The sequence below is a fragment of the Podarcis cretensis genome (genome assembly GCF_951804945.1).
Source record: "Podarcis cretensis genome assembly, chromosome: 11".
Taxonomy (NCBI): domain Eukaryota; kingdom Metazoa; phylum Chordata; class Lepidosauria; order Squamata; family Lacertidae; genus Podarcis; species Podarcis cretensis.
The window spans coordinates 37145398-37172993 of NC_137180.1; the positions used below are offsets into that span (position 1 = coordinate 37145398).

Consider the following 27596-nt stretch of genomic DNA (forward strand, 5'->3'; position numbering starts at 1 on the left):
CTTTGTCGCCCTGTCAGGAATCCCGTTACCATGGGTTACCCTATCAGACAGGGGACAGGATGCCTCCCCTTCCCAAGTGCTTTATAAAAAGAAAAAGGGGGAGAGGGAAGGAGCCCCATAGACGACGCTGCTGCTGCTGCTGCTGCTTCCTCCTATCAGCAGAGGCAGGAGAGCAAACTTCAGCGAGGGCCAGCGTGGGAACAGCAGCATGGCTCTCCGGCTCCAGGGTCCCCTCCTCCTGGTCTTCCTGGCAGCCCTCCGGGTGGGAGAGAGCCGCTACTTCGAGGTGAGCAATGCCCTGGCGCTCGGACGCCCCTTCCCCTCTTAGAGATCCCCAGCCTGAAAGCCCTTAGGATGTGGAAGAGAGAGTGTCTCTCCTTCGGGAGCTGGGCGCGCTGCTGCTGCTGCTGCTGCTGCTGCTGCTGACGCCGCTGTTGTCCTTTTTGCCTTTGTGTCTCCAGGTGAGGGACGCGGGCGCCCAGGAGCCCTTTCTGCTGCTCAACGCGGAGCTGAAGAGGGAGCTCTCCGAGGGGCAGTTCTACCGCCGGGCGCTGCGTGAGTCGCTTCCTTCTGGGCGGACGAGGAGGGGAGCCCACTTCATGGGTGGGACTCCGGGCTGGGCTGGGGAAGGGATGGAAGCCGAAGAGCCCGGGGAGAGGAGGGGATGGAGGCCAGGGGAATGCGCCAGGCAGTGCAGTCTAGTGGCTAGAGCAAAGGTGAGGAGACCTGTGACCCTCCAGGGAGTTGAACAGGAGATGGGATTTCTGCATCCTGTCAAACTCTTTTGAATAGCTATTAAAGACACAGGACAGGAGGAAACTCAACTAGTTCTCCCTAGAAAGGCACTCTGCACATGTTCAGAAGCACTTTCATTTTTATTCTTACCAAGGCCATTCTTTGGCATTCTCAAAAAGGGCTCCTTAGCTAACTTCCCCTTATGTACGTGTAGACTAGAGGGGAAAGCTGGGAGGATGGGAGAGTCCCAGGTTCCAATGCCCTCCACCATGAAGCTCTTTGGGTGACCTTGAGCCAGTCACTCTCCTTCAGCCTAAGTCTGCAGTCCTGGCACCAATTACCTGAATTCAATAGGACTCACTTCCAAATAGGCATGGTCAATATTTCACAGTAAACTAAGTTATAAAATCGGAAGATGGGGAGGAGGGGTGGGCTTAAGAAGGAATGAATGAGGTGATAAATACATATACATAATGGGAAATTAGCTATGGAGCCCTTTTCTTGAGTCCCAAAGTAGTATTGGCAAGAAAAAAGAAAGTGCCTTTCTAGGGTGATCTGGAACATAAGCCAGGCTTCCTCCCGTTTCTTTAATAGTACAGAGATAGTTGCATAGCTACATAGAAGAGAACAGTTTGACGGGAGAAGTTTGCAGAAATCCCTTCTTCTGTTCAACTCTGAAAAAGATTGTTCTGTTTTGCATCTGATCACTCCATGCATTTCGGATTCTAACTAATAACGACAGTCAAGCATCCTCTTTTTCCCTCTAAGTAAGGAGCCAGGACTTCTAGTTCATGGGGCTCACTTCCAGGATGTGGGGCTTACTTCCAGCTTCAGCTTCTCCCCAGTGTTTCTACAAATGAATTCTTCTTGTGGTGGAGTTTTGACAACTGGGAGATGATGACCTAGAGGAAGTGCGGCAGGGAAACTGAGGGAGAGGGGGAGGAAGAAAAAGTGTTATTGAAATATGAGTACAGAAGGCTGTGGTGACCTTTGAGAGGGAAGAGGGAACAGAAGTTGGTTAAGGGAAGTAGTACTGAGAGAGATAATGAGGCCCATCTTGTCTTAAAAGTAATGCTGCTTCTTTTGGAACCCCCTTACCACTAATTCCCAATATGTCAGTTCTAATTTTGATTCTTTTGTATTGAGAGAAAAGCACCCTAGGGTGTGGCCTTCATTGCTATGTTACACTGCTGAGCCCTTGCACTTCCAAGTTTATTAACCCCTAGCTGGGGAAACAGGAGGTATGGATTCCCTTTAGGAGGAAAAACTGTACACCATTCTTTTCAGCGAGCGTTATTGTGGCTGCCACCTCAGAAAACAGTGCTCTACCCTGAGCAGAGTGGGGACGAAATAGTAGGCAATGAATGCCAGGATGTGGGGGGAAGGCTTGACAATGTTCTGCTCCTGATAGTGTTCTGCAGAGAGCATCTCTGGGACAGAGAATTGAGATGTGCTCATTGGGAATAGATGGATACCGAATGAAAGGCAGATTGTACGTAAGAGCTCCCTTCATAAGATGCATGGAGTGCTATCTTCAGAAGCAGTGTGTGTGTGTGTGTGTGTGTGTGTGTGATCTCTCACACTCTTTCTCTCTCTTCCACGCACACAAATGTAACCACATATCCACATACTTAGAGGAGAAATTGTAAATAGTGGGGTTAAAAGGCAATGAAATAAAAGAGAGACATTTTACGGCCATTCATTGTAAAGTTTTTAGGTTTACAAAATAAGCATAGTAACTGTTATCTTTATTGGTTAATTTAAAAAACTGAGTACGATGCCTTATACATGGTCAAACTATTTGCCCATATGGCAGTGGCTGTCAAGAATTCCATCCATCCTCCACCAGCTCGCTCACTGGCCAGCATGGAATTTCTGGTTGCCTAAGAGGTACAAGCAGGCAATTTATTAAAGCCGTGGTTGTCTTGATTCCATGAAGATCAGCTTAAATTGATGACTTGAAAAATACTTATTAGAGTTGTCCATTAAGGAAACCAATATGGAAATATGAGAAAGCATCATCTTTAGATTGAGCTACCGTAAGCCCAGTGAAGCTTAGCAAGGTCTGAATGCATAAATAGGAGTCAGGTAATACTTAGCAGGGCCACAAAAGGTGTTTTAGAGGGGAGCTTAACATCATAAACAGGTCACTGGGAACAGGTTTTCTTTGGTAATTGGATTTTCCATGAAAGGGGGCAATCTCGATTAAATTGGGTGGGGGGGGGAGATGTTTTAGTATTTTGTGCAGACCCTGCAAGCAGCTTGTATTCCTGAGAATTGCTGATCCCACAATACATCACTCATCAGGAACACCCTTGATGAAAGGCTTTTTTACTTTTCATTCTGGTATCTCTGTTTGAAAACAAAATATAGAATGAGAATCAGCTGTGAGACAGAAAGGAATCACTCGGCTGCCTTTATTCTCCCCATCTCCAGGATGCATTGACATGCTGAGCATAGAAGGACAATTCAGCTTCGCGGCGCAGCAGCCCCAGCTGCACTGTGCTACTTTCTTCATAGCAGACCCAACCGAGCTCCTCACAATAGACTTTGATTTTGTCAACATTGACTGTCAAGCAGGAGATTTCCTGAAGGTATGAGGTTTGCAATGCCTGGTGGTCTTAGCAGGGCTGTCCTGAATGTGTGAATGTGTGCAGCAGGGCAGAAGAGAGAAAACTGTTGCCCCTTTTGGAGGATCTGCCATGCTGATTTGGCAGTGGATACACAAACAGGGTCAGAATAAAGGTTGTCCTTCCAATCCGTTCTCAAAATTTTCCCAGGACATGGTTAATCACACAAATGGCAAGTGGAAGAACTCACAATACCAGAATCCCTTCTCTGCAGGTCTGCTCTTAGCTGCAGGGCTAATGTTTGCTTCAGGGCCAACCCACCCATAAAGCAAACTGAAGCATCTGCCTCAGGCAGTGGAAACCCACTGAGCAGTGCCCCTGTGGGCACACCACCCACCTCCTGGTACCACAGTGGTCACAAGAGATCTTGCCGGAAGCTGCCACATGATCTCAATAAGCAAGGTTTCTGCAAGAGAGCAGGAGGGACAGCAGTGGGGGTGCCACCTTCCCATTTATCCTCAGGGAGCAAAAGAGAATTGGCTGCCCCTGGTTTCCTTCATAGCTGCTAGTGGGGCTAAGAATCAGCCCATAGTAAATTCTGTTCAATGGTGAAAATGGTCAAGAGCAGAGAGGTGGAGTCTTGGCAGAACATTGTCAGAGTTTTGCTCCAAATCTAGCATGTTTTGGCCAGTTATGCTTCGTTGACAAGAAGCACTGGAAATAAAGGAAAACAAGGATGATGAACCTGCAGCCTCTGGATGTTCTTTGGCCATTATTCCTGACTATTGGCCACTCTGGCTGAGGCTGATGGAGCCGGTGTCCAACTACAGCTAGAGGACCACAAGCTCCCTATCCTTGCTTTAAAAGGTCCTTCTGTAAAGGGCCACCTAATAGAAGGACAGGGACGTGTATCTCATCACTGCTCACATCAGCAGCAATGCCCAGTAGGGTGCCTGTGACAGTTATGGTCACATTTAGCAATTTCAATAGCAAAAAAGGCACTACTTGCAAGGAAGAATTACATTTTCCCAATTAGAAAATGAAGCACATCCACTGCTGGGAAATGTTGTCACTACAAGCAAAGCATGGCCTTGAAGGATAATGTCTAGACACCATGCAACAAATAAAAAATAACTGTGCATTTATTTGCACTTAACGATGATCGCATGGAAAGGCCTTATGTGGAGCATCTAAAGTGATTGCTAAGTAAACACAATTAGCAATCGGTTCTGTCAATGCACTTGTTTGTCTGCCTCAACAGAGCATACAAGCATTTTAATTTTCTTAGATCTGAAATATGAAGTATCTTTCACAGTTCTCTGTACATCTTAAGGACCTAGCGTGATCAGAGCCGAGAGTAGCAAGCATGAATTCAGACAGCATGGAAATATGTGCATAACTTATGCTGTGTGCCAGAATCTCGGGATCAGGTCATGGATGGCAATATAAGCTTTGCAGAAAATGTTTGGGAAAGAGAGGAGGGACCAGCATCTGTTTCTTTACAGCTGGCACAAACTTCAAAGTGAGACAAATAAGAGAGCAACAGCTGAAAAGGAGTCTGACATACTAATACTGTCACTCGTTTGACACTGCATATTGATCACTCAGATTGCTCCAAGTTTAAATGCCAGGCTTCAGAAATGTGTCCCCTCTAATTAAACACAATTATTAAAATATTTGAAGTGGAAAACTGCAGGGAATGTCAGAGTAATTAAGCACTGCGGTATAAAGTGATGACTTATGATTGATGTTAATGCCAAGTCTTACGTGGAACAGATTGGTCAACATTTCAGATAAGGGTTAGGAAGGGGGGAAGTGGTCCCAGGACTCCAAATAAAAATATCACTGGACTGTTCTATAACCAAAAGGATTACCACTGTGTTCCCAATCCAAATTGGGGCCCCATGGCTCCTATTTAATTAAAAAACACACATGGGAGACAAGATCTCCCGTAACTCAGAACTACATGGGCAAGGCCTGTTAAGTGGTTTATTCCCACACAAGTGTTAACATTCCTCCTGGATCTGCAAAATAGGAATGGGATCTTAAGCTTCTACTCTCGAGCCATTTATTCCTGAGCAGTAGTCATTGCATTTCTGCAGGGCTTCTCCAGGATATCTAGCTCTGAGTGCTGTGGTCTGTGCCTCTGCAAAGCAGATCAGCATAAAAAACTTCATATTTATGGGGTTGTGGTTGTTCTTTAAGGGAAAACTGCTACACAGGTGCCACTCAGGTGCTGGCTTGTGCTTCTGGGAATTGTAGTGAGAAAGTAAACACTAATTGTCCTTTTCATTGCTGCATCCCTCTAGGTGTTTGATGGCTGGATATTGAAAGGTGAGAAGTTTCCCAGTTCCTTGGACCATCCTCTCCCCACCTCCGAAAGATACATAGATTTTTGTGAAGGCAACAGCATCAGGAGCACCATCAGGTCATCACAGAATGTGGCAATGATCTTCTTTGGGATTCATGAACCGGGAAATGGATTCACAGTAACAATAAAGAAAAAGCCCAACCTTTTCCGTAAGCATTGTTTCATGTTGTCATCTGAGTAAAAAGAATGCCAGTGATCTCATATGCACATTTATATGAGCAGTGCTGTGATAAAATATTCTGTGGTCCAGTCAAAAGATTTGTTCTGCCAAAAAACAAGTACATTGGGTAGTATATGAGTCTTGAGTGCTGTCTCATAATATCATGATGAAGATGATGATGCAGGACCATTATTGTGGCCTTTCAGGCAATCAGGACATTGCAAATGTTTGGTGTCAGGTGCCAAGCATTTGTCTGAAATAATTTAGAATAGTCTATTGTAGATTGAGTTAATTAAACGCACCAGTTTCTGGAGCAATATACCAATTCACACTAGCTCTTGTGCTACTTAACAAGGACAAACAAATCATCTTGCAAGCATTTGAGGAATTCCATGCTAGAGACAATTAGGAAAGGAACTGAAAATAAAATTGTCAATGTCTTAATGCTATACTGTACTATACAAATCTATGGTGTGTTTGCATTTGGAATACAGTGCACAGTTCTGGTTACCTTGCCTCAGAAAGGATATTGCGGAGTTAGAAAAGGCTCCAGAAAGGGAAACCAAAATGATCAAGGGGAGGAATGAGGAAAGACTGCAGTATTTTAGTGTAGAAAAAAAAGAGTCAGAGGAAACATGCCATAGAGAAGGCGGATAGAGAAAAGTTTTGGCTCCCTCTCAAAGCTAGATCTTTTGCACATCCAATGAAGATTAATGTTGGAAGATTCAGGACATCTAAACCAAAGCATTTATTCACTCAGCAGATAGTTAAACTATGGAAATCACTCCACAGGAGGGAATCATGACCACCAACTTGGATGACTTTAAAAGAATAGACAAATTCATGGAGGATACGGCTGTCAATTTCCTCCCAGAATACGAGTTTCTGGAAACTGCAAAAGGGGAGAGTGCTCATGCGCTCAGGTCCTATTTGCGGGTCTCTGTAAGAACAGGATGCTGCACTAGTTGGGTCAGTGGCTTGATCCAGCAGGCTCTTTTTATGCTTAAACATTTCATTTAGTTTAGTCCTGAGGCATCAGGTAAAATGTCTGCATTGAACATATTGTGATCAAGTAACTCTGTATCTTTCCCCTATACTAAAGCTTGCAATGTCATCTCTCAGACCCCTGCTGGAAGGTTTACCATGCTCATTCCTCATCAGCGCAGGAACTGCAGCTTTTCTATAATCTACCCAGTGGTGATAAAAATATCTGATCTTATGCTGGGCCACTTGAATGGCCTCCGCTTAAAGGTGAGTTGATGGTTTTGTACTAAGCCATCAATGGAAATTTTATATGGATCATCGGGTTATGCTGTAAATCCTTTATACAGGCCACACCAGTATTTCTTTTAAATAGCCCATTATGTAAACATAAATCTGTACTTATTCTGTACTTATTCCTTGCAGAGTGCAATGCAAACTGGCAAAATATCTTAGGGGGCTTTTTGCATATTGAGAGCTCTCCTAGTAGAATCATGCTGACAATGGACTTACCAACTTGAGCATTTATTTGTTTTTACTTTGGGTGTGTTTTTGATTTAAAAAATTTAATTGTTTCACTGTATTTTGTAAATACAGTTTGGGACATTCTGTTGTGGAAATTGATTAATGAATTCAACTAACTAACTTATCAATGGTCATGATACACAATACCTTTGACTGAGGGTGATGATCAGTTTCTTCTTACATGGTGAGATCCATAAACTCTGCTGCAGTGCTATGATTCTTCAGCAATAGCTGCCACCATGCATAGCATCACTGCACACCAATGGCTACCAGTGGATAATTTTCCTGGTCTATGCAGCATCTATCCTAGGCAATGGACACTCTAAGTAGCACAAACTTCTGTATGCAGGTTAACCATTTAAAAAATAAAAATATTTAAAGAGCTACATGAAACCTTCTGCAATTGGATAAAATTCAGAGTAAAATATATTTGGTCAATGTTACTGCACTTAATTCTGCATCTCTTTTTACAGAAACCCACCGTAGGCTGTGGAGGAGTAGGAGATTTTTTGGAGCTCTTGGGAGGAAATGGGTTAGATCCCTCTAAGATGTTCCCTTTAGCTGATCTGTGCCACTCCTTCCATGGCCCAGGTGAGTTCTTGCTTTAATGTCACCTATTCAAATGTTTCTAAAGAATGATACAGAAAGAGTTGTGAAATCTGATTGCTTTACACTCAAGTCCTAAATCTTTTGCTGCTATTTACCTGCACTGCTGGAATAACACCTTACTCTGCGAGACTGCACGGACACTGCTATCTGTTGGGTCCATCGTATATGGTGCTTAGCTAAGGAGCAAGAGAATGACACTGTGCCAACCTTCCCCAACCTGGTGCCCTTCAGGCATTTCAGACTCTAACGCCCATCAGCCTCAGTCAGCGTGGTTGTGTTGGTTGAGGCTGATGAGATTTGTATTCCAAAATATCTGGAGGCACCAAGTTGAGGTAAGTTTCGCTATGCCAGTGCTGTACTTGATGACACTGAGCTTTTTAACAAAACAAAAAACAAAAAAAAGTTTTAACAGGGCGAAGTAACAGAGATGGATATAACATGAAAAGCTAACATCACAGAGCCTTTCAAAACTCCCTTCTCACTGTACGCAAACCTTGTTTTAAACTGCTACCTTTCCCACTCAGTTTCATTCCCTGCCCACGCTACTGAAACCTCTACCATTGTTTAAAATCAGTACTTTCCCCAGCCCTGCTTTATTCAAATTTCTGTATTTGTTTAAAATGGCCACTTTCCCCCTCTCAGTATCTCTCCATTTCTGCATTACTCAACTGTCCCCCTTTCAGTGTTTCAATTTTTTATTTCTTTTTGCTATACTCACGCTTCCATTCCTAACTGCCTCATGTGAGAGGGATAATGAATGTTGAGCCCTCAAATATTTTATAGTACTTTCATATAAGGAATGCAATTAACTCAAACCTCTGTTGTTGTTTAAAACTGCCATTTCCCTCTCAGTTTCTTTCACCCCTCCTTTACTCAAACTTCTGTTGTTACATTTTAAACCACCACTTTTCCTCTCTGTGTTCCTCCCTTCTTTTTTCCATACTGTGACCACTGCTGTTGTGCACCTTTTGGTCCCTCACCCTACCCTGACTTCATTCAAATCCAGAATTCTACAAATCCTTCAGTGGGAGCTGTGCAGTGACATTCTTCCTTTTTTATTACATAGAAATAGGCTTTAGATATAGACTAATGCAACCTTCACAAACATAGTGCTTTCCTCATATTTTGGACAGCTCCAACTGACATGGTCGTGCATTGTCTGTTATTCCAAACAATAACAAGGTGTTCTTTATCTTTTGACTAGCCCAAATGAAGATAGGCTGTGACAACACTGTGCTGCGAATGGTCTCCAGTGGCAAACATATCAATCGTGTAACATTTGAGTATCATCAGCTGGAGCAACATGAACTGGAAAACAGAAAGGAGAACAGCCTTGAAGAGTTTTGTCTTTCAAATATTTGAGAAACAAGACAAGTCACTCGTGATTGAAATGTAATGTTAATTTTAAGCAGCTAACTTTATGTAACCTTTCTAGGGTTCAGACATTTATCTTTTCTTACTAAATCAATTTTTTTCCATTATCAGAACAGTATTGATCCTAGCTTTTCTCCCTTACGTGTATTTAGTATTATCTAATACACAAGGATCCATATGGATTCTGAAAGCATGTGTACACATCCATTGATTCAGAGAAAAAGACAAGCACACACACCAATTGTTTCCAATGGAAGTATTCTTTCAAATACTTTTGTAATTGTTTTGAGTGCACATGTAACGCTGAGGGCGCTCCAGAGTTCACTTAGCAATTTCCCCTCTTTTGCATCAGTCACAAGTATAAAAAGATGCATAAAGAGAAATTACACTTCAATTTTGTAAGTGAACGTTCTGTATTAGTGCGTGCCAATTCAATTGTTTGTTAATTTATTGATACAAATGTATAATTAGTTGTTTTTAATAAAATTTATAGCATGAAAAATGGTTTTTCTTCTACTGGTCCAGACATGAATAAATATATTCACAGTATTGGCAAAATCTAATTTTAGTGGTATTTTCCCCCCTTCATAAATCTCATCAGCTAGTATGGTGCCTTAGCTCAGTGGTTAGAGCATCTGCTTTGCATGCAGAAGATGCCAGGTTGAATCCCTGCCATCTCCAGGTAGAGGCTGGAGAGACTTCTGTCTGAACCCCTGGAGAGCCCCTGCCAGTCATTTTCGAAATACAGAGCTTGATGGACCAATGGTCTGGCTCAATATATGGCAGCTTCTGAAGTTTCCATGTACTAAAACCAATAATTGTTGATCTCTCTCACTAAAAAAAAGCTTGTGGACAATTCAACTAACATTGCTGCAGATATCAACTAAGTTTTTACACATGTATTAAAATGCAGGGTAAGTATTGTTTCTTGTACGAAGTTTTTAATTCTGTGATATTACATAAGTGGGCATAAGCATCCATGAGCAAAGACATATTTATTGGCAGGTATGTTTGTCCCTCAACATTGATCCAGCTGTTGGAATGCCCTGTAGGCAATGCAGCAAGCATGGGCATAGTTGGGGAGGCAGGGAGGGGCAGCTACCCGCCTCCCCCGATCAAGTAAAACAACAAAAATACTTTACTAACTGACCAATCACGTTGGTTCTGCCCCCCCAACGAAAGTCCTACCCCCCTAACAAAAATCCTGGCTATGCCCATGGCAGCAAGGTAACCTTGCTTTTCATTGTTAGTATCCCCATATACTAACCTTGGTTCACAAAACATGCACTTAGCGTAACTTTTAACAGAGTCGCAAGTGCAGAAAAGATTACAGGAGCTTCTCTAAGCCTTTCACACTCCATTTCACACATTCAGTGGTATGACTGGGAACAGGATCATGGACATAGGGAACTGTGCATTTGGTGGAATGCAAGAATGAGTTTGCCCCTGACCACTATACAATGCAATGGTGCAGTGGTAGTTTTGAAGTAGGGGAGCTCATCCTGTCAGCTCCCACAGCCACTCCTTCAAGGAGAGTCCATAGTCATGGCAGCTGTGTTGATTTATATGCACACTAAAGCAGAAGTAGAGAATGTTTTGTGGCCCAAGGGCCACATCCCCTTCTGAGGAATCTTCTGGCTGTGGTGGGTGTGGCCAGAGACAAAAGTGGGAGGAGCAATCCATGCATCGCTTACCTTAGTACAATAGTTTACATTCTAGCCATGGAAAAGGCAGAGCTTTCTTCATGTACATGCCCACCTCTCTATTCTCTATCCAGGCAAGGACACATTCCAGCCAACCAAAAGCACTGAAGGAGGATGCAGAGTAAGGCCATTGAGGGGAGTTGCCTGGGGAAGGAAGAAGAAAGGGCCAGGGAAGGTCCTAAGGATTGTATAATGAGGCCAGAAAGGCCACATTTGGCCCCTTGGCAGAAGGTTCCCCAACCCTGCCCTACAAAGCAGGCAGTATATAACACAATACCCATTCATGATCAATTGACAGTCAATAGTGAATTGACAAAGAGTGGTGTAGCACTTGACATGTTAGACTTTGGCTGTGTCGACCTGGGTTCACATCTCTGATTAGTTATGAAGTTCACAGGGTGATCTTGTCTAGCCTTCCTAACAAAGAGGTTGTGTGCCAGTCCAGACCTGTCATCTACATAATTCTCCCAAACTTGCAACACTGGAAAATCCTGCTTCATCTTATGACTCCATCACTCCTGCTATGAAACAAGTACCAGGGCTACACTCACCTGTATTCCTGCTCCACTATAGCACTGGCTCCATATATTGGGTGGAGCATGCAAAAAAAGGCACATAGCACTTTATGTGTGGCTACAGAGTCTGTATTTACAGTAAGGAACCTTGATCATATGTTGAACCTATTCTCACATTCCTTTGAGTACATGGTGGTCAGGAGCAGAGGCGGCAAGCGTCTTCAAGTTGAGTCGGTGTGGGGGGGGGATTGGATGATGGAGCATGTGGGCTGGAGAGACTCAAGTCTAACAAAAACTTCATAATCAAAGGCTGAGATTGCTGAACTAACTGGGATGGTACATCTGCCATGGAGACTAAAAACTATTTCCCCATGACTACAAATTGACTTTGGTGTCTAACAATCCCTGTTTCTGAGTGCTGCCCAGCAGGAGTGATGTGGAAGTCAGATTTGTGATGAAGCCCTCTATAAGAATGGATTTCACACAGTGTGCTATCAAGAGATGACTGCCAAAGAAAACACGTCACAAGGTCATTTGAACCAGCCTTTCACTATCAGAGGCAGTAAACAAGGTATATGGTTAAAAGAAACTGCACACCAAGCTGAGGTAAAGTTTGAGATAATCCTGACGCACTTCCAGGTTTCTATCTCTACTTCTGTCTAGGTTTGTTTAGATAAAATATTATTATTATTGCGATTATTATTTAGATTTCTTACCTGCCCTTCAACATGAGGCCCCAGAACAAGGTGTTGTTGTTTAGTCGTTTAGTCGTGTCCGACTCTTCGTGACCCCATGGACCAGAGCACGCCAGGCCCTCCTGTCTTCCACTGCCTCCCGCAGTTTGGTCAGACTCATGTTTGTAGCTTCGAAGACACTATCCAACCATCTCGTCCTCTGTCGTCCCCTTCTCCTTGTGCCCTCCATCTTTCCCAACATCAGGGTCTTTTCCAGGGAGTCTTCTCTTCTCATGAGGTGGCCAAAGTATTGGAGCCTCAGCTTCACGATCTGTCCTTCCAGTGAGCACTCAGGGCTGATTTCCTTAAGAATGGATCGGTTTGTTCTTCTTGCAGTCCATGGGACTCTCAAGAGTCTCCTCCAGCACCATAATTCAAAGGAATCAATTCTTCGGCGATCTGCCTTCTTTATGGTCCAGCTCTCGCTTCCATACATCACTACTGGGAAAACCATAGCTTTTACTATACGGACCTTTGTTGGCAAGGTGATGTCTCTACTTTTTAAGATGCTGTCTAGGTTTGTCATTGCTTTCCTCCCAAGAAGCAGGCGTCTCTTAAGTTCGTGGCTGCTGTCACCATCTGCAGTGATCATGGAGCCCAAGAAAGTAAAATCTCTCACTGCCTCCATTTCTTCTCCTTCTATTTGCCAGGAGGTGATGGGACCAGTGGCCATGATCTTCGTTTTTTTGATGTTGAGCTTCAGACCATATTTTGCGCTCTCCTCTTTCACCCTCATTAAAAGGTTCTTTAATTCCTCCTCACTTTCTGCCATCAAGGTTGTGTCATCTGCATATCTGAGGTTGTTGATATTTCTTCCGGCAATCTTAATTCCGGCTTCGGATTCATCCAGCCCAGCCTTTCGCATGATGAATTCTGCATATAAGTTAAATAAGCAGGGAGACAATATACAGCCTTGTCGTACTCCTTTCCCAATTTTGAACCAATCAGTTGTTCCATATCCAGTTCTAACTGTAGCTTCTTGTCCCACATAGAGATTTCTCAGGAGACAGATGAGGTGATCAGGCACTCCCATTTCTTTAAGAGCTTGCCATAGTTTGCTGTGGTCGACACAGTCAAAGGCTTTTGCATAGTCAATGAAGCAGAAGTAGATGTCTTTCTGGAACTCTCTAGCTTTCTCCATAATCCAGCGCATCTTTGCAATTTGGTCTCTGGTTCCTCTGCCTCTTCTAAATCCAGCTTGCACTTCTGGGAGTTCTCGGTCCACATACTGCTTGAGCCTTCCTTGTAGAATTTTAAGCATAACCTTGCTAGCGTGTGAAATGAGTGAAATTGTGCGGTAGTTGGAGCATTCTTTGGCACTGCCCTTCTTTGGGATTGGGATGTAGACTGATCTTCTCCAATCCTCTGGCCACTGCTGAGTTTTCCAAACTTGCTGGCATATTGAGTGTAGCACCTTAACAGCATCATCTTTTAAAATTTTAAATAGTTCAGCTGGAATACCATCACTTCCACTGGCCTTGTTATTTGCAGTGCTTTCTAAGGCCCATTTAACTTCACTCTCCAGGATGTCTGGCTCAAGGTCAGCAACCCCACTACCTGGGGTGTACGAGACATCCATATCTTTCTGGTATAATTCCTCTGTGTATTCTTGCCACCTCTTCTTGATGTCTTCTGCTTCTGTTAGGTCCTTACCACTTTTGTCCTTTATTATGGTAATCTTTGAACGAAATGTTCCTTTCATATCTCCAATTTTCTTGAACAGATCTCTGGTTCTTCCCATTCTGTTGTTTTCCTCTATTTCTTTGCATTGCTCATTTAAGAAGGCCTTCTTATCTCTCCTTGCTATTTTTTGGAAATCTGCATTCAATTTCCTGTATCTTTCTCTATCTCCCTCGCATTTTGCTTGCTTTCTCTCCCCCGCTATTTGTAAGGCCTCGTTGGACAGCCACTTTGCTTTCTTGCATTTCCTTTTCATTGAGATGGTTTTCGTTGCTGCCTCCTGTATAATGTTGCGAGCCTCCATCCATAGTTCTTCAGGCACTCTGTCCAGCAGATCTAAATCCTTAAACCTGTTCCTCACTTCCACTGTGTATTCATAAGGGATTTGATTTAGATTGTATCTTACCGGCCCAGTGGTTTTTCCTACTTTCTTCAGTTTAAGCTTGAATTTTGCTATAAGAAGCTGATGATCTGAGCCACAGTCAGCTCCAGGTCTTGTTTTTGCTGACTGTATCGAGCTTCTCCATCTTTGGCTGCAGAGAATATAATCAATCTGATTTCGATGCTGCCCATCTGGTGATGTCCACGTGTAGAGTCGTCTCTTGTGTTGTTGGAAAAGCGTGTTTGTGATGACCAGCTTGTTCTCTTGACAGAACTCTATTAGCCTTTGCCCTGCTTCATTTTGCTCTCCAAGGCCAAACTTGCCAGTTGTTCCTTTTATCTCTTGGTTCCCTACTTTAGCATTCCAATCTCCTATAATGAGAAGAACATCCTTCTTTGGTGTCACTTCTATAAGGTGTTGTAAGTCTTCATAGAATTGGTCAATTTCAGTTTCTTCCGCACCAGTAGTTGGTGCATAAACTTGGATTACTGTTATGTTAAAAGGTCTGCCTTGGATTCGTATCGAGATCATTCTATCATTTTTGAGATTGCAACCCAGTACTGCTTTCGCAACTCTTTTGTTGACTATGAGGGCCACTCCATTTCTTTTGCGGGTTTCTTGCCCACAGTAGTAGATATGATGGTCATCCGAACTAAATTCGCCCATTCCCATCCATTTTAGCTCACTGATGCCCAGGATGTCAATATTTATTCTTGCCATCTCATTTTTGACCACATCCAACTTACCCAGGTTCATGGTTCTTACATTCCAGGTTCCTATGCAATATTTTTCTTTACAGCATTGGACTTTCCTTTCGCTTCCAGGCATATCCGCAACTGAACGTCCTTTCGGCTTTAGCCCAACCGCTTCATCAGCTCTGGATCTACTTGTACTTGTCCTCCGCTCTTCCCCAGTAGCATGTTGGACGCCTTCTGACCTGAGGGGCTCATCTTCCAGCGTCATAACTTTTATATGCCTGTTGTCTTTGTCCATGGAGTTTTCTTGGCAGGGATACTGGAGTGGCTTGCCGGTTCCTCCTCCAGGTGGATCACGTTTGGTCAAAACTCTCCACTATGACCTGTTCATCTTGGGTGCCCTGCTCGGCATAGTTCATAGCTTCTCTGAGTTCTTCAAGCCCCTTCGCCACGGCAAGGCAGTGATCCATGAAGGGGATTTCTTAGATTTCTTACCTGCCCTTCAACATGAGGCCCCAGAGCAAGGTACAATTTTAAAATAGAGTATTAAAACCAGTTAGAATATTTTACAGTTGAGAAAATAGAATGAGTCCTAAAATATCCCTCATCCTTTGTCAAAGGCCACAATAGAAAGGCCCACCTTACTTTCCCCATCTCCCCCACCCCCCCATGTGTTTTTCCCCTTCAGCTACAACCTCTTATGCCCTCTGGGCTCTCCTTTCAATATAAGTTAGAGTGTACTTCAATGAAATGATTCATTACAATCATTTTTATTTACAGCCTCATCCTTCTGCTATCTGAGGAGATTTTCTTGCTGAGAAAATGACGCACTTTCCCCACCCCCCTTTCCCACTTTGTCTTGGCTACTTATATCTGAAGATCAGCAACTACTAATCATAGAAGCTATGGATTTTGTTCGCACATCATTTCCTATAAAAGAATATGCAGTATATTACACGTGAGTCACTAAAAAATGAACAGCTTTCATTATCTGCCACTATTTCAAACTAAATTGACATTTACAGTATGACAAAAGGCATGGTGCCACTTCAGATCCCCACCGAACTCCCTCCCTTTCTCTCTTTTTAAAAAACAATATTGAGTAATTTAATATAATGCTAGGCATTGATGGTAAATCAGGAGTTGCCTAAGCAGCATTTTTGTCCAAGAAGGCATTTATATTATTGAAGAAAACCCCTTTGTCCTGCATCCAGGAAAGAGAAAACAAGCTATTATCCACTTGTACTTTTGGGTTTTATTGCCTCCTGAAATTCACTACCCCCATTTCCCCATCCCTTTGAAAAGCCACAGGGAATTATCCAGAATGGGATGGCGGTGTGTGTGTGTGTGTGTGTGTGTGCGCGCGCGCGCAATACCACTGTGGATCTGAACCATTCACACTGTGGTCTATAAGCAAATGTATCTAGAATTTGGGTGCTAAACTGCACTCCTCATCTTAGAAGCTTGGTTGTTTTTTTTAAAAAAATAAAGGTTTTACAACTAAGGAGAAAATACCTTTGAGAAAGAAGTTTTCCCATGGCAATACTGACTAATCTTAAACTGCAGTCTTACTTGTGGGAGTTGAGACTGCTATGGGTTTTTGTTTTGTTTTTCCATTGAGAAGGAAGTTGAGAAAGGACACTGCGTAGAAGATAAGAGAAGATCTGCGTGAATTCCACTCATCCTTCTATTTTTACCAAGGCAAATTATATGTTATCTTCCACCCTTCATGATTACAAATCACTGTAGCTATTGTTGTCAAATCTCTAGTAGCTTCATTCACTTCTTTTTCAATGAAGCCCATTCCCAAGTCTCCTTATGAGATTTACTTTTATAATTGGAAAGTGCTCCCCAATGCCTACAGGAACAATGACTCTTCCGGTGGTCACTGATGTCAATAGTTGCTCTCGGAACTGATAAGTGTATTATTGCCGAGTCTTTGTTTAAAAGAGGCATCTAACTTGAATGTGCAATTTTGATTTGTCTCTTTGCCTTCAGTCTAAACCAGTTCTTCTTTAATTAAATTACTTTTATTAACAAGGCTCTTTCCAGAATTCCATGGAGAAACATAAGGTTTCTCTGCTGAATCAAACTCAAGAATAACACAGATAGGAAATTACTCCTGTTTTATACTGCTAAATGTATTTCTGTTTGCTTCCACCACGTTTGCCCTACACATAGTTGAAAAGACTAAATTCTGGAACAAAGCAAGCCTCAAAAGAGAGGAAAATAGCAATAGCATCGTTGTGGAATAAGCTATCAGTAGATGAGACAGTTAAATTACATCTAAATTGAGATTAGGGACATGTTTTCTGGCAGTCATAACTGCTAGCATTAGTTACTCTCTTAATTATTCTGTGGTGCACAGACCAGGAAATGTTAAGTTTTTCCTTCCACTGCCAGATGATATTTTCCCTTTATTTATTTTTCCACCATTTATGAATGTGGGAATATTCTCAACAAATTTAGATCACAGGAGTCTGGTTGTTATTATGTTTCTGTTTTCCAAAGCATGAAAAATACACAATGCCGCCTCACTTTTCTGATACAGAACCAGCCCAGCAACTCAACAAGTTGCAGCTTGTGGACCGGAGATACATTAGTGGCACAGGCCTCCAGTGGGAAGGTCTTTTAAAATATTGTTGCCATGACAGTGCAGCCATTCCCAAGTGGCACAGTCTTAATTGGGTCCTGGGAATGCCTTGTTCCAGCATACAATTATTTTCAGATAAGCATCATAAGCAGTGCAGGCTGGGATTCTATAGAAGAGGTTAAAAACTCTCCCCCTACCCCAATTATATAGTTGTCCCAGATAATTCTAAGCCCGGATAACATATATTCTCTCCTTGAAGCTGATAAAATATCAGGAGCCCTCTCCACAGCAATATGGAGCAGGCCTGTCAGTGTGGCTACCCCTGTTTTGTGGAACTGCTAGCATCCCTTGTTGAGTTACTATTTCATGTCTTCCAACATGCTGAGTCCCAAAACTGGGGCACATGTTTTCCTGTCTGTGCTCCTGCGCAAGTCAGGTGACCCAAGCAAGATCACGGAGCTGTGGGGGGGGGCTGTGCTCACAGCACACAAAAACTCACATTTTGGGGCACCACCTGAGATTGCAGCCCTGAGAAAAGAGCTTTTTTGGGGTGAGAACACAGTTCAAAATATCTTGAGATTGAAGTGACACAAATGGCCACTGTGCTCAGAGGAAAAAACGGGATGCCCCATTTTTTGTGGGACGCTTGCGGAGTGTGCTATTTTCAGGAAGCAATTGTAGGCATTTTTGTCTCAGACTTTTCCAGCTGTGAGAAAATATATATAGGTCTCTGACTTGAGTGTATATATCTTTAAACTGACCTTTAGATATCTTTATTATTGTAAATTGCCTTGAAGATGAAATGAAAGGCAATTAACAAATTATATAAAGATGAAGAATAGGTCTGAGGACAACAGGGACAGGTGACTTGTGCCCCCCCCCCGATGTTTTTGGACTGCAGATCCCATCCTTGACCACTGGCATGCTAGCTAGTCGTCCCTGCAATTACATTTTGAATTCCTATCAGTCCTTTAGTCCCTATATGTGCTTCAAACTCATGCATCCTTCTGAGTATACACACATAGAATTGCGCAGTAAATCTTACAAACACACCCTACATTTCCAGGCCTTTGCAATGAGAAAGATGACCCCTTCGTGGGTTCAAATCTGCAAAATGCTGTGCTCTCTTCAGAGGCAAAACTAGGCTTTATTTTACCCGGGTAAAAGACCCAGTTTGGTACCGCGCCCATGTGCATTTGCATACATACACACACAGGCTGGGAGCCTCAATGATGCCCCTCTGGAGGCTTCACCTGGGGCAAAAAACCTGGCTCTTCTCCCCCGCCCCTGTAGCTGCAGCTCTGGCTCCTGTTTGGTTGAGGACATCACTTGCTGCAACAAGCACTCAACAAGATTCTGTAGGAATCATCTGGGAGTTCTCACCTTGCTCTATTAGGAATTGCTCTGTTCTCCAAGAGATTTCCTACTGCTATTAAAACAGCAACATAATTTGATGGAACTGTTCAAGGTCTAACATCCACTGCCTATAAATAACATGTTTTCAACCTTGTTTACTGCAAGAACCAAAAGTGAACCATTTACAAAGACTCCTCTTTCTGGGGAGTCATGCGCCTTAAATTTGGTGTGTATGCAGCCTTAGCCCCAGTAAAGCTGGAAACTAACTACTCCTTCAGAAACTGGGAAAGTCTTTGGTAACCCAAATTTGCTTGGGTTAAATGTCTGAAGGGGTGGAAATTGTAGCTTTCCCACAATGGCAGCATTTAACTCCCACCAAAGTTGCATGACGCAACCCGCTCAGCCCCCTCATATGCAAATAGTGTCTTCATAACATAAATCTCTATTTCCTGCTTATCATTGTCACACACTAAATGTAAACTGTTTGTGTCCATACCTTTTCATAACGCCTAGGATTTCTTCAGCTGCTCTCAACTCCACCTGTACATAGTACGTCAGTTTTGCCATATCCAGTAATAAAGGCAACTAAAAATATCTACCCAGTCACTTCCACATTCAATATTTAAATATGGGTACATTTACAGCATGGATGGTTAAACTTTGGCTCTCCAGATGTTTCTGGACTACAACTCCCATCATTCCTAATCACTGGTCATGGTTGCTGGGGCTGATGGGTACTGGAATCCACAACATCTCATGGCCCACATGTTAGCCAGCCCTGATCTACAGCCAAGGGAGCCAGCATGACCAATAGTCAGAAATGATGGGTGTTGTAGATCAATAGTTTACCCCTGGTCTATACACAGAGGTGGTTATGTGTGTTCCTCGTTTGCAAGAGAGTGTGTTTTATGTGCTCCAGCATAGCAAACAAGACTGTAGCATTAAAAACAAAATGTGAGAGGTGGCATATGTAGTATTAGCTATATAAACACCAGGGACAAAAGGTGGTGCTAGCTGAGGAGGAAGGGAAGGGGAAATATGTAAGTTTAAAGTATTCTTATACCATTTTAAAATTCACAGAGAATCTTGGGAACTGTAGTTAGTTAAGGTGTTGAGACCTACAGGTCTGTGAGGTCAGCACCCCTAAATATCTACAGTTCCAAGTTTCTCCATGACCATTAAAGTGGCATAAGAGTGCTTTAAATCAATGGTGTGGGTGTGACCTAGTTTTCAGGTTCAGCCCAACATAGGATCTCTGCATTATAGTGTTAAACTGAAGAGTAACTGGAGTAACCATCAACAAGACACAGATAATCTTCCAAAAAGAAACAGAGAGCAGGTTCACATGTAACACTAAGCCAAACCATGGCTTGGCATATAATCCCAACCCAGGCTCATGTTTTGACTCCTCCAGACAAAGCATGGGCTCTTACAGTTTGTGTTTTGCTTGGTGGGAAACAAACCATGAGTCTGGGTCCAGGTCACACACTAAGCCAAACCATGGCTGAAAACAATGGGATCAAGACTAGCAGGCGGGGCCCAGAATATAGTGCTAATGGAGAAAAATTGAAAGATGAAGATGCATGGAAGATGAACATTGTACACAAGTGCCCAGGCAGTTAACAGTTGTTTCAGACAACTTTACCATATGGGAAAATATATATAGGTGCTTGCTGTAGAATTATAATGCCTGAATCATTCAGTGATAAAGAAACACTTTGGAAATAGACATGACAGTGAATGACACTGTGCCTTTTTATACTATTGTGTACTTATGACATACTTTCATTAGATAAGCAGTAAGGTTATTCATAGAATGTGCATTAAAAATTAACCATTTACTACTCAGCCTGCAGGGTGCACATCTTGATGAATCTGCCAATCTAGAAGTTCGAAAGCATACAAGTGCAAGTAAATAGGTACCGCTCCGGCGGAGAGGTACCGGTATATGGTGTTTCCGTGTGCTCTGGCACTCATCATAGTGTCCTATTGCACCAGAAGCGGTTTAGTCATGCTGGCCACATGACTTGGAAAGCTGTCTGTGGACAAACGCCGGGTCCCTCAGCCTGAAAAGCAAGATGAGCACAGCATCCCATAGTTGTCTTTGACTGAATTTAACCATTCAAGGGTCCTTTACCTTTTACCTTTATGAATGCATGCTCCTGCTGGAAAAACATGTGCTAGCTATTGTAAACATCGAGAGTCAGTGTAGATTTAGGAGACTTACCATCACATATGTAGTTCATTTCTTGGTAACACAGTTACACCTGTAGCATTTATTAAGAGATTATACCTGCATGAGTACAGTGGGGTAGAGAAGTGAAGTTCAGAGACAGAGCAAAACACCAAAATTCAGTTTTGGTTTGGTTTGTTTCAACATCTCCAATAGAGGTGGATTGCAAATGGACTGATTCTGCATAAAGGCATTTCTAGACATGAGCTTGATGTTGCAAATGTGGTGTTAAGATACCACAAACAGATTGTTGACAACAAGTTTATTCATTCAACTTATCGTATTTTACCCTGCAAAGGGAAAATCCATATTAAATTGAGGAAAAGTACAGGCTGTGATTTTGATGCCAGCAATGTTGTGTGGATGCTGCAAAATGTGAGCATGCATGGGGAAATATCTATCCCACATTAAATATACTATCTCCATATTCAACCTTATAAAAGTGCTAATATGTCCTGGAAAAGTCAAGTTTATGGTTGGTATCATCCACTGGCTGCCCCTGGGCCAAAATCATCCCCCTCATTTGCTAACCTGATTGAGTTATTCTCTGATTCTTGCTCAGAATGTAGGTCCCATAAAATGAGGTGCTGGCCATACGGTGTGTTTCTTAGGTTGGGAGTTTTGCAAGGTCCTCATCAGCTTGTTGAAGTATGAGTCACCATGCTGACTTGACTCATGCCATATCTGGGAATAACAGAAGAAAGGAACACACTACGAATATTTTTATCATCAATTACAGCTTGAGGCCCTTTCTGCAAAAAGCTAATTTATCAGGGGATGCAGATTGATTATAGGGTGTGTGTGTTTTAGTGAGTTGCCACTATATAAGGATACAACCTTTTGTCCCAATGATATAACTGTTTGTTTAAAAAACTTATTGTTCAAAATCACTTTTATGGAGGGTCATGGGCTAGGCTGGATTTGATCTGCTCATTCTACAAACTTCAGCATACAGTTGGAATCATATGTGAATGCCTCCCCACATAAATAAACCCATTTGTGTATTTGGCCAGGGAGCAGGAAGGGCAGCTAGAATTATTCTGTTCTCTGATGTCAGGGACCATGCTGAGGAGGACTGCACTGAGGAGGAATGGTGGGAGCCTTCCCCTGCTCCTGTTCCAGATCCTGAATCCCCCCAAGAGCAGGAAGACAGTATAGATTTGGAACAGTGGTTTGCAGAAGGACATAGTTCAGAAGGCAGAAGCTGGGAAATACTGGATGAGGAACAGCTAGGAGAAGAAACACTAGAAGAAAGAGGGTTAACAAATTTACAGTCTCTGGACAGCATTCATCCCCCCCTTCTCCAAAGTCACGGAGAGTTCAGAAAGTGGCAGAACAGAAGCACAGAGGGTACAAGCTCAGATTAATATAAGACATAGAAGTGACATAGATGTATAGGGACAGAAGAGGGTGGGATCCTTAATTGGGAGTACCACCATTCTAGGAGATGTGTTCTTTGTTCTCTTGTTGTGATTATTAAAGTTTCTAACTGGTAAGAAGACTCCTTTTCCTTTGTTCTGCTTATCTACTGCCATGGGGGAGGATTGGAAGCTGATTCCCTGAAGCCTGACATCTGAGTAATCCACTACCAGCATCTGGAAAGAGCTGTGCTATGTGCTTTTTCTGAACAGGTAGCTGGGACCACTCTTCAGTTCTCTGGTGTCAATACTAGGAATAACAATAGTCTGTGCCATGGTGGGTGTTCATGAGGATGATAGAAAGAAATATATTATCTTTATACAAACCTATACAGCTGAGAGCAATTTTGTGTGTTATGTGCAGGTACAGAAAGCGTAACCTGGACAGGTTCTTCCTGCATGGTGAGGTCATGCTCAAAGCCACTCTCTGTATCTTTTTCAGTCTCTTAATGCCATAATTTAAAAGTGGTTGCATAAATCTGTGTCCTTCGGCCTCTGCTCTTTTCTCAAGTTGCCATACCATTAAGTATCCATAGCCACATCTGCAGGTAATAAAAGGAAAAAACCATTGAACATTCTCATTTCCACTTTCACTAGGCTTCGAGCAGCTTCAGAATAGGAAATCTTGTTTATATACTAGAGAAATAAAACAATAAATGAAACTAGCTGGAAAAGTAATGGAAAAGAATAAAATTACCAAGCTGTCTTCAGAGATGAATTGTAACCAAGTTAATTAAACTAGAATTATTAGTTGACTCATATTTCCTGGTAAATTCTATGTTTAGTGTTTATTAAGGACCAACTGGAGGTGGCATATCAGCACTTATGACATTTATAGCCATTCAAAAATATGTTTTAAGTAGTAATCTCCTAATGCATTATCCCAGGACTGTGATTTAGGGTACCTTAAATTGTGCTAAGCTGCTTTAACAAGCACATTATGTAAAGAGCCTGGGTCTACAGTCAATAAATATGCCTCATCATGACCTTAACTACATGCATAAATGCATAATTTATTTGTATGCCAGCTTTCCATAGTTAAAACCATGCCCAATGTTGAATGGAAAAAAATTGCATAATTACAAACATACAAAAAAAAAATGAAACATCAAAATGTACACAACCAAACTGAAACAATTTCAACATATATGATAAGATAAAAAATAAATGCCATAAGTCTCCAGTGATCTCAAGCAAAGGAAGGAATTCAGAACACAAAAACTCTCACCATGTAACAATGTTAGCTCAATTGGCTCCTTATGCACTGGCTGCAAAAAAAATCAGGAAAAATGAGGCAGATAAAATTGCCATAGGCTGATTTGGTAATACAGAGGTTTAAGCTCGTTGGTGTCTCTGTTATCTTCTTTTTCTTACCCTGGACATCAGTTTATATCATGGATGAATATTCTGTATTATTTTAATAATATTATTGCTCTGACCTGAATCATAGCATCCGTTTACATGTGAAGAAACTGATGTGGTGCAGCTGTCTCGTGGGATAGTACCAAATAAGAATTTGAACAGGTGCTGAATGTATGAAGGTGCTTGTCAAGAGCTGTCATGCTCCTTCTAGGGTAGTTTGCCCACCTTTGGTCCCCACCCCAGTGGCAAAGCTGCATGCTCTGCTACCGGGGGCGGAGAGCAGGCGGGGGCGTGGCTGGCACACCCCAGGGACTGTGACGCGTGCCCTGGGGGGGGCATGGCGCCTGGCGCATTGGGGGTACACGGTGCATGTCCAGGGGGGCCGCCGCGATGGCACCCTACTGGAATAGTGGTACCAGCGGCAGTCCACTCCCTCTGCACCCCCGTTCCTCCACCAGTGCCCCACCCTACACTCAACTCTCACCTGTGACTCCCAGAAGCTGTCAGCATTCCAGGAACTGCTTCAACTGGCTGGCTAAACCAGATGAGGGGAGCTAATGGGTCTCAAACCCTTAGTGACTTAGGGACTTTCCTAGCATGTAAAGACAGGCTCCAGCAAATTGAGTGGACAAGACCAATACTGGGTACAACGTTCAAGAAGGTGGTTTCTGCTCATGCTGTAGAGGCAGGTGAGGGGCAGATGGGGTTCATGAACCTGGGGAAGTAGAAGGAAGGAATACTCTGGTCCTAAACCCCCTGGAGGCACACTCCATTGTCTCTCAAGACAGATGGATGCCAACAAATTGGAATAGAAGGCATTTTCATTCAAATAGGTTAATATTTGTATTACAGAATCTCTTTTGATACAGAATCTCTTTCTTTGATTTCCAGTTTACAATCCAGAGAACATGAATTGATTTCATTATTTATTTCTTAAACGGCAGCCTACAAAACAGTAACAATGTATGAACAACATTCTTAAAACACAATCCAGAATACCAAAAAACACACACCTAGTGATGCATATTGAAACATTTAAAACAGCAGTCCAAAGCCATAAAGGCACAACAATCAAAGCCTATATAACTGTTGCAGCTCCTGAGCTTACCCAGGTCCTTTTTTTTCAATTCTCTTTCACATGGTGGGGTCTCATTTGCTACTGCATGTAGGGAAAGAGGGAGTATGAAAGGCTCAAGGGAGCAGCAGGTAGAAGCAGCTGCTGCAGCTACTTCATCTCTGATTTGAGTGGTACTTTTAAAGGTAAACATATGATCGCTGAACTGTGACATTTTGTTCATTCTTTCTAATACACACATTTCCAAAATAAAGGAGAATTCTTGCTGGTCTGTGTTATAGGAATTCTAAGGTCTCAAATATATATATATATATCGTATGTTCATAAATTTACAAGGCAAACACAATCATAAGTATATAAACCATGTGCCTGAAATAGTAGAGGAGAGCAATCCTGAAACCATTTTGACTCTCCCAAACTGACCTCAAATTATTTCTCTGCAAGGAGGAAGGAAATGGGGAAGCCTCTCCGTTGTCTTTTGCTTACCTGTCTTAAGGGTGTATTTGCGTATGAACAGGTGAGCCTGTGATCTGGATTCAGGAACTAAGTATTTAGCATCTCAAAAGGAATGGCCAGACTACCCAGGTAAAGCAATCAAGTGACCATTATCAGTATCCTGCCAGACAGGATTTCTGTTGTAGACTACCTCCCAGTGATGTATTTCTGCTGTAGCCCGCCTCCTTCTGTGATGTATATATGATGTTTTGGGGGGTGGTCTTGAACCACAGGGTGAGCAATTTCAAAAGTCTATATAAGGGCTTGCACAACGTTGTTCTGGGTCCCTCCTGCCTCCTGCGTGTGGTTGTGAGCACCCTGTTGCAACAGTTAATAAAGATCAGGCTTACGAGCTGCCTTGCTTCTCAATATTCTCTGGTTGGCCTCTGTTATTTTCTCCTTCCGATAGGGAACCTACTTAAGGACTCTATACGGGCTCTTGGATACCCCATAAGGAAAAAGGAGCAGGTTTGTTTTTTCTTATAACATCTGAAATAAATTCTGCCTAAAGAATTAATAACCTTAGCAAGGCAACAATGTGTGCCTTGGAAAGACCACCACTACTATCAACAGTACACCATCACCACCTTCTGGATGCTATGGGAAATACTGACATCTCAGAAGACCAAAAAGATACATTGTACCTTCACAGGATATTCAGTAATTGGACAATTACAAACTGGTTGTTTTTTATCAAAAAAATTAGCTGTGCTGTTTTTATGATACAGTGGTACATTGGGTTACATATGCTTCAGGTTACATACGCTTCAGGTTAGACTCCGCTAACCCAGAAATAGTACCTTGGGTTAAGAACTTTGCTTCAGGATGAGAACAGAAATCGTGCTCCGGTGGTGTGGCAGCGGCAGGAGGCCCCATTAGCTAAGTGGTGCTTCAGGTTAAGAACAGTTTCAGGTTAAGAACAGAGCTCCGGAACAAATTAAGTACTTAACCTGAGGTACCACTGTATATACCTTCTGGTTATTTTTATTTATATATCTTGCTCTTAAATGTGGAGTACAAATTTACCTGTGTGAAAGTGTGTGCACAAATGTGTACCTGTGTGTGAAAGTGCATGCACACACAAGTAAAAAAGAAAAGCATACACAAATGATATCCAACAAGAATGACAATAAGATATCACCAAGTGTATGTCAGTACATAAGAAACTATTAAAATGCATTAGAATCACAATGTGTATCAAAATGAACTGAATAAACTGGAAAATTCTACTCGGGTAATCATGTCAGCTCGAAAGCACGTCAAAGTGCAAGTAGATAAATAGGTACCGCTCCGGCGGGAAGGTAAACGGCATTTCCGTGTGCTGCTCTGGTTCTCCCGTAGCGGCTTCGTTATGCTGGCCACATGACCCGGAAGCTGTACGCCGGCTCCCTCAGCCAGTAATGCGAAATGAGCACCGCAATCTCAGAGTCGGCCACGACTAGACCTAATGGTCAGGGGTCCCTTTACCTTTACCTTTACTCATGTCAGCAATGTTGAGTGTGAATAAAAAAGTGTGTTGATGTCTGGGGTCTCTTTTAAATCTTTTTTTTTTTTTTTTTTTTTTTGCAGCCCACTACTCCGATGAGAACTGGCTGGCTGGGGTTAGCCACCATTTTAACTACTCAACACTCACAAAGCACTTTTAGCACTCCTCGGAGCACCACCGCTGCTGCCTCTATTATGCAAGCCAAGCCAATGGTGGAAGGGTGCTTTAGAGGGCATTTTGACACAGACCTTTTCAAATGTAGATTCTTCCCCCGCTCTCAAGTGAGGGTAAGCCTATGCACCCAACCAAATCACCCACAAACTGCAAAAAAAAAAATGCCCCATCCTTGTTACACCTCCGCCCTCCACCCCCCCGCAAAAAAGCAACTCTATTCAATACAGCGTTCCAATGCGTTACTGGAAGTTCAGGTCCGCGCGTCCCTCTAACACAGTTCTTAAATCTATGTCTCCCGCTCCCTTTCCCCGCTCAATTGGCGTCACTTCCTGTTTTCATGAAAACGAGATCCGGGTCACTTGCATGCCCC

General features: G+C 42.7%; 1 protein-coding gene and 1 long non-coding RNA gene across 2 annotated transcripts; one reads left to right on the forward strand and one right to left on the reverse strand.

Moving 5' to 3' along the window:
* Positions 1-9921, forward strand: CRHBP (corticotropin releasing hormone binding protein). The gene is made up of 7 exons (XM_079995785.1): positions 1-286; positions 462-555; positions 3172-3329; positions 5615-5825; positions 6939-7087; positions 7816-7933; positions 9156-9921. Exons 1-7 carry the CDS (start codon positions 209-211, stop codon positions 9311-9313), a joined length of 966 nt encoding a protein of 321 aa, XP_079851911.1. The 5' UTR covers positions 1-208; the 3' UTR covers positions 9314-9921.
* LOC307226878 lies at positions 8991-27233 on the reverse strand. The gene is made up of 6 exons (XR_013843645.1): positions 27200-27233; positions 22962-23176; positions 21748-21900; positions 21211-21276; positions 11020-11172; positions 8991-9259 (listed from the first exon to the last, which is right to left on the reverse strand). It is a non-coding gene; the product is annotated as an uncharacterized lncRNA (long non-coding RNA).
* Between the last annotated feature and the right edge of the window lie 363 nt (positions 27234-27596).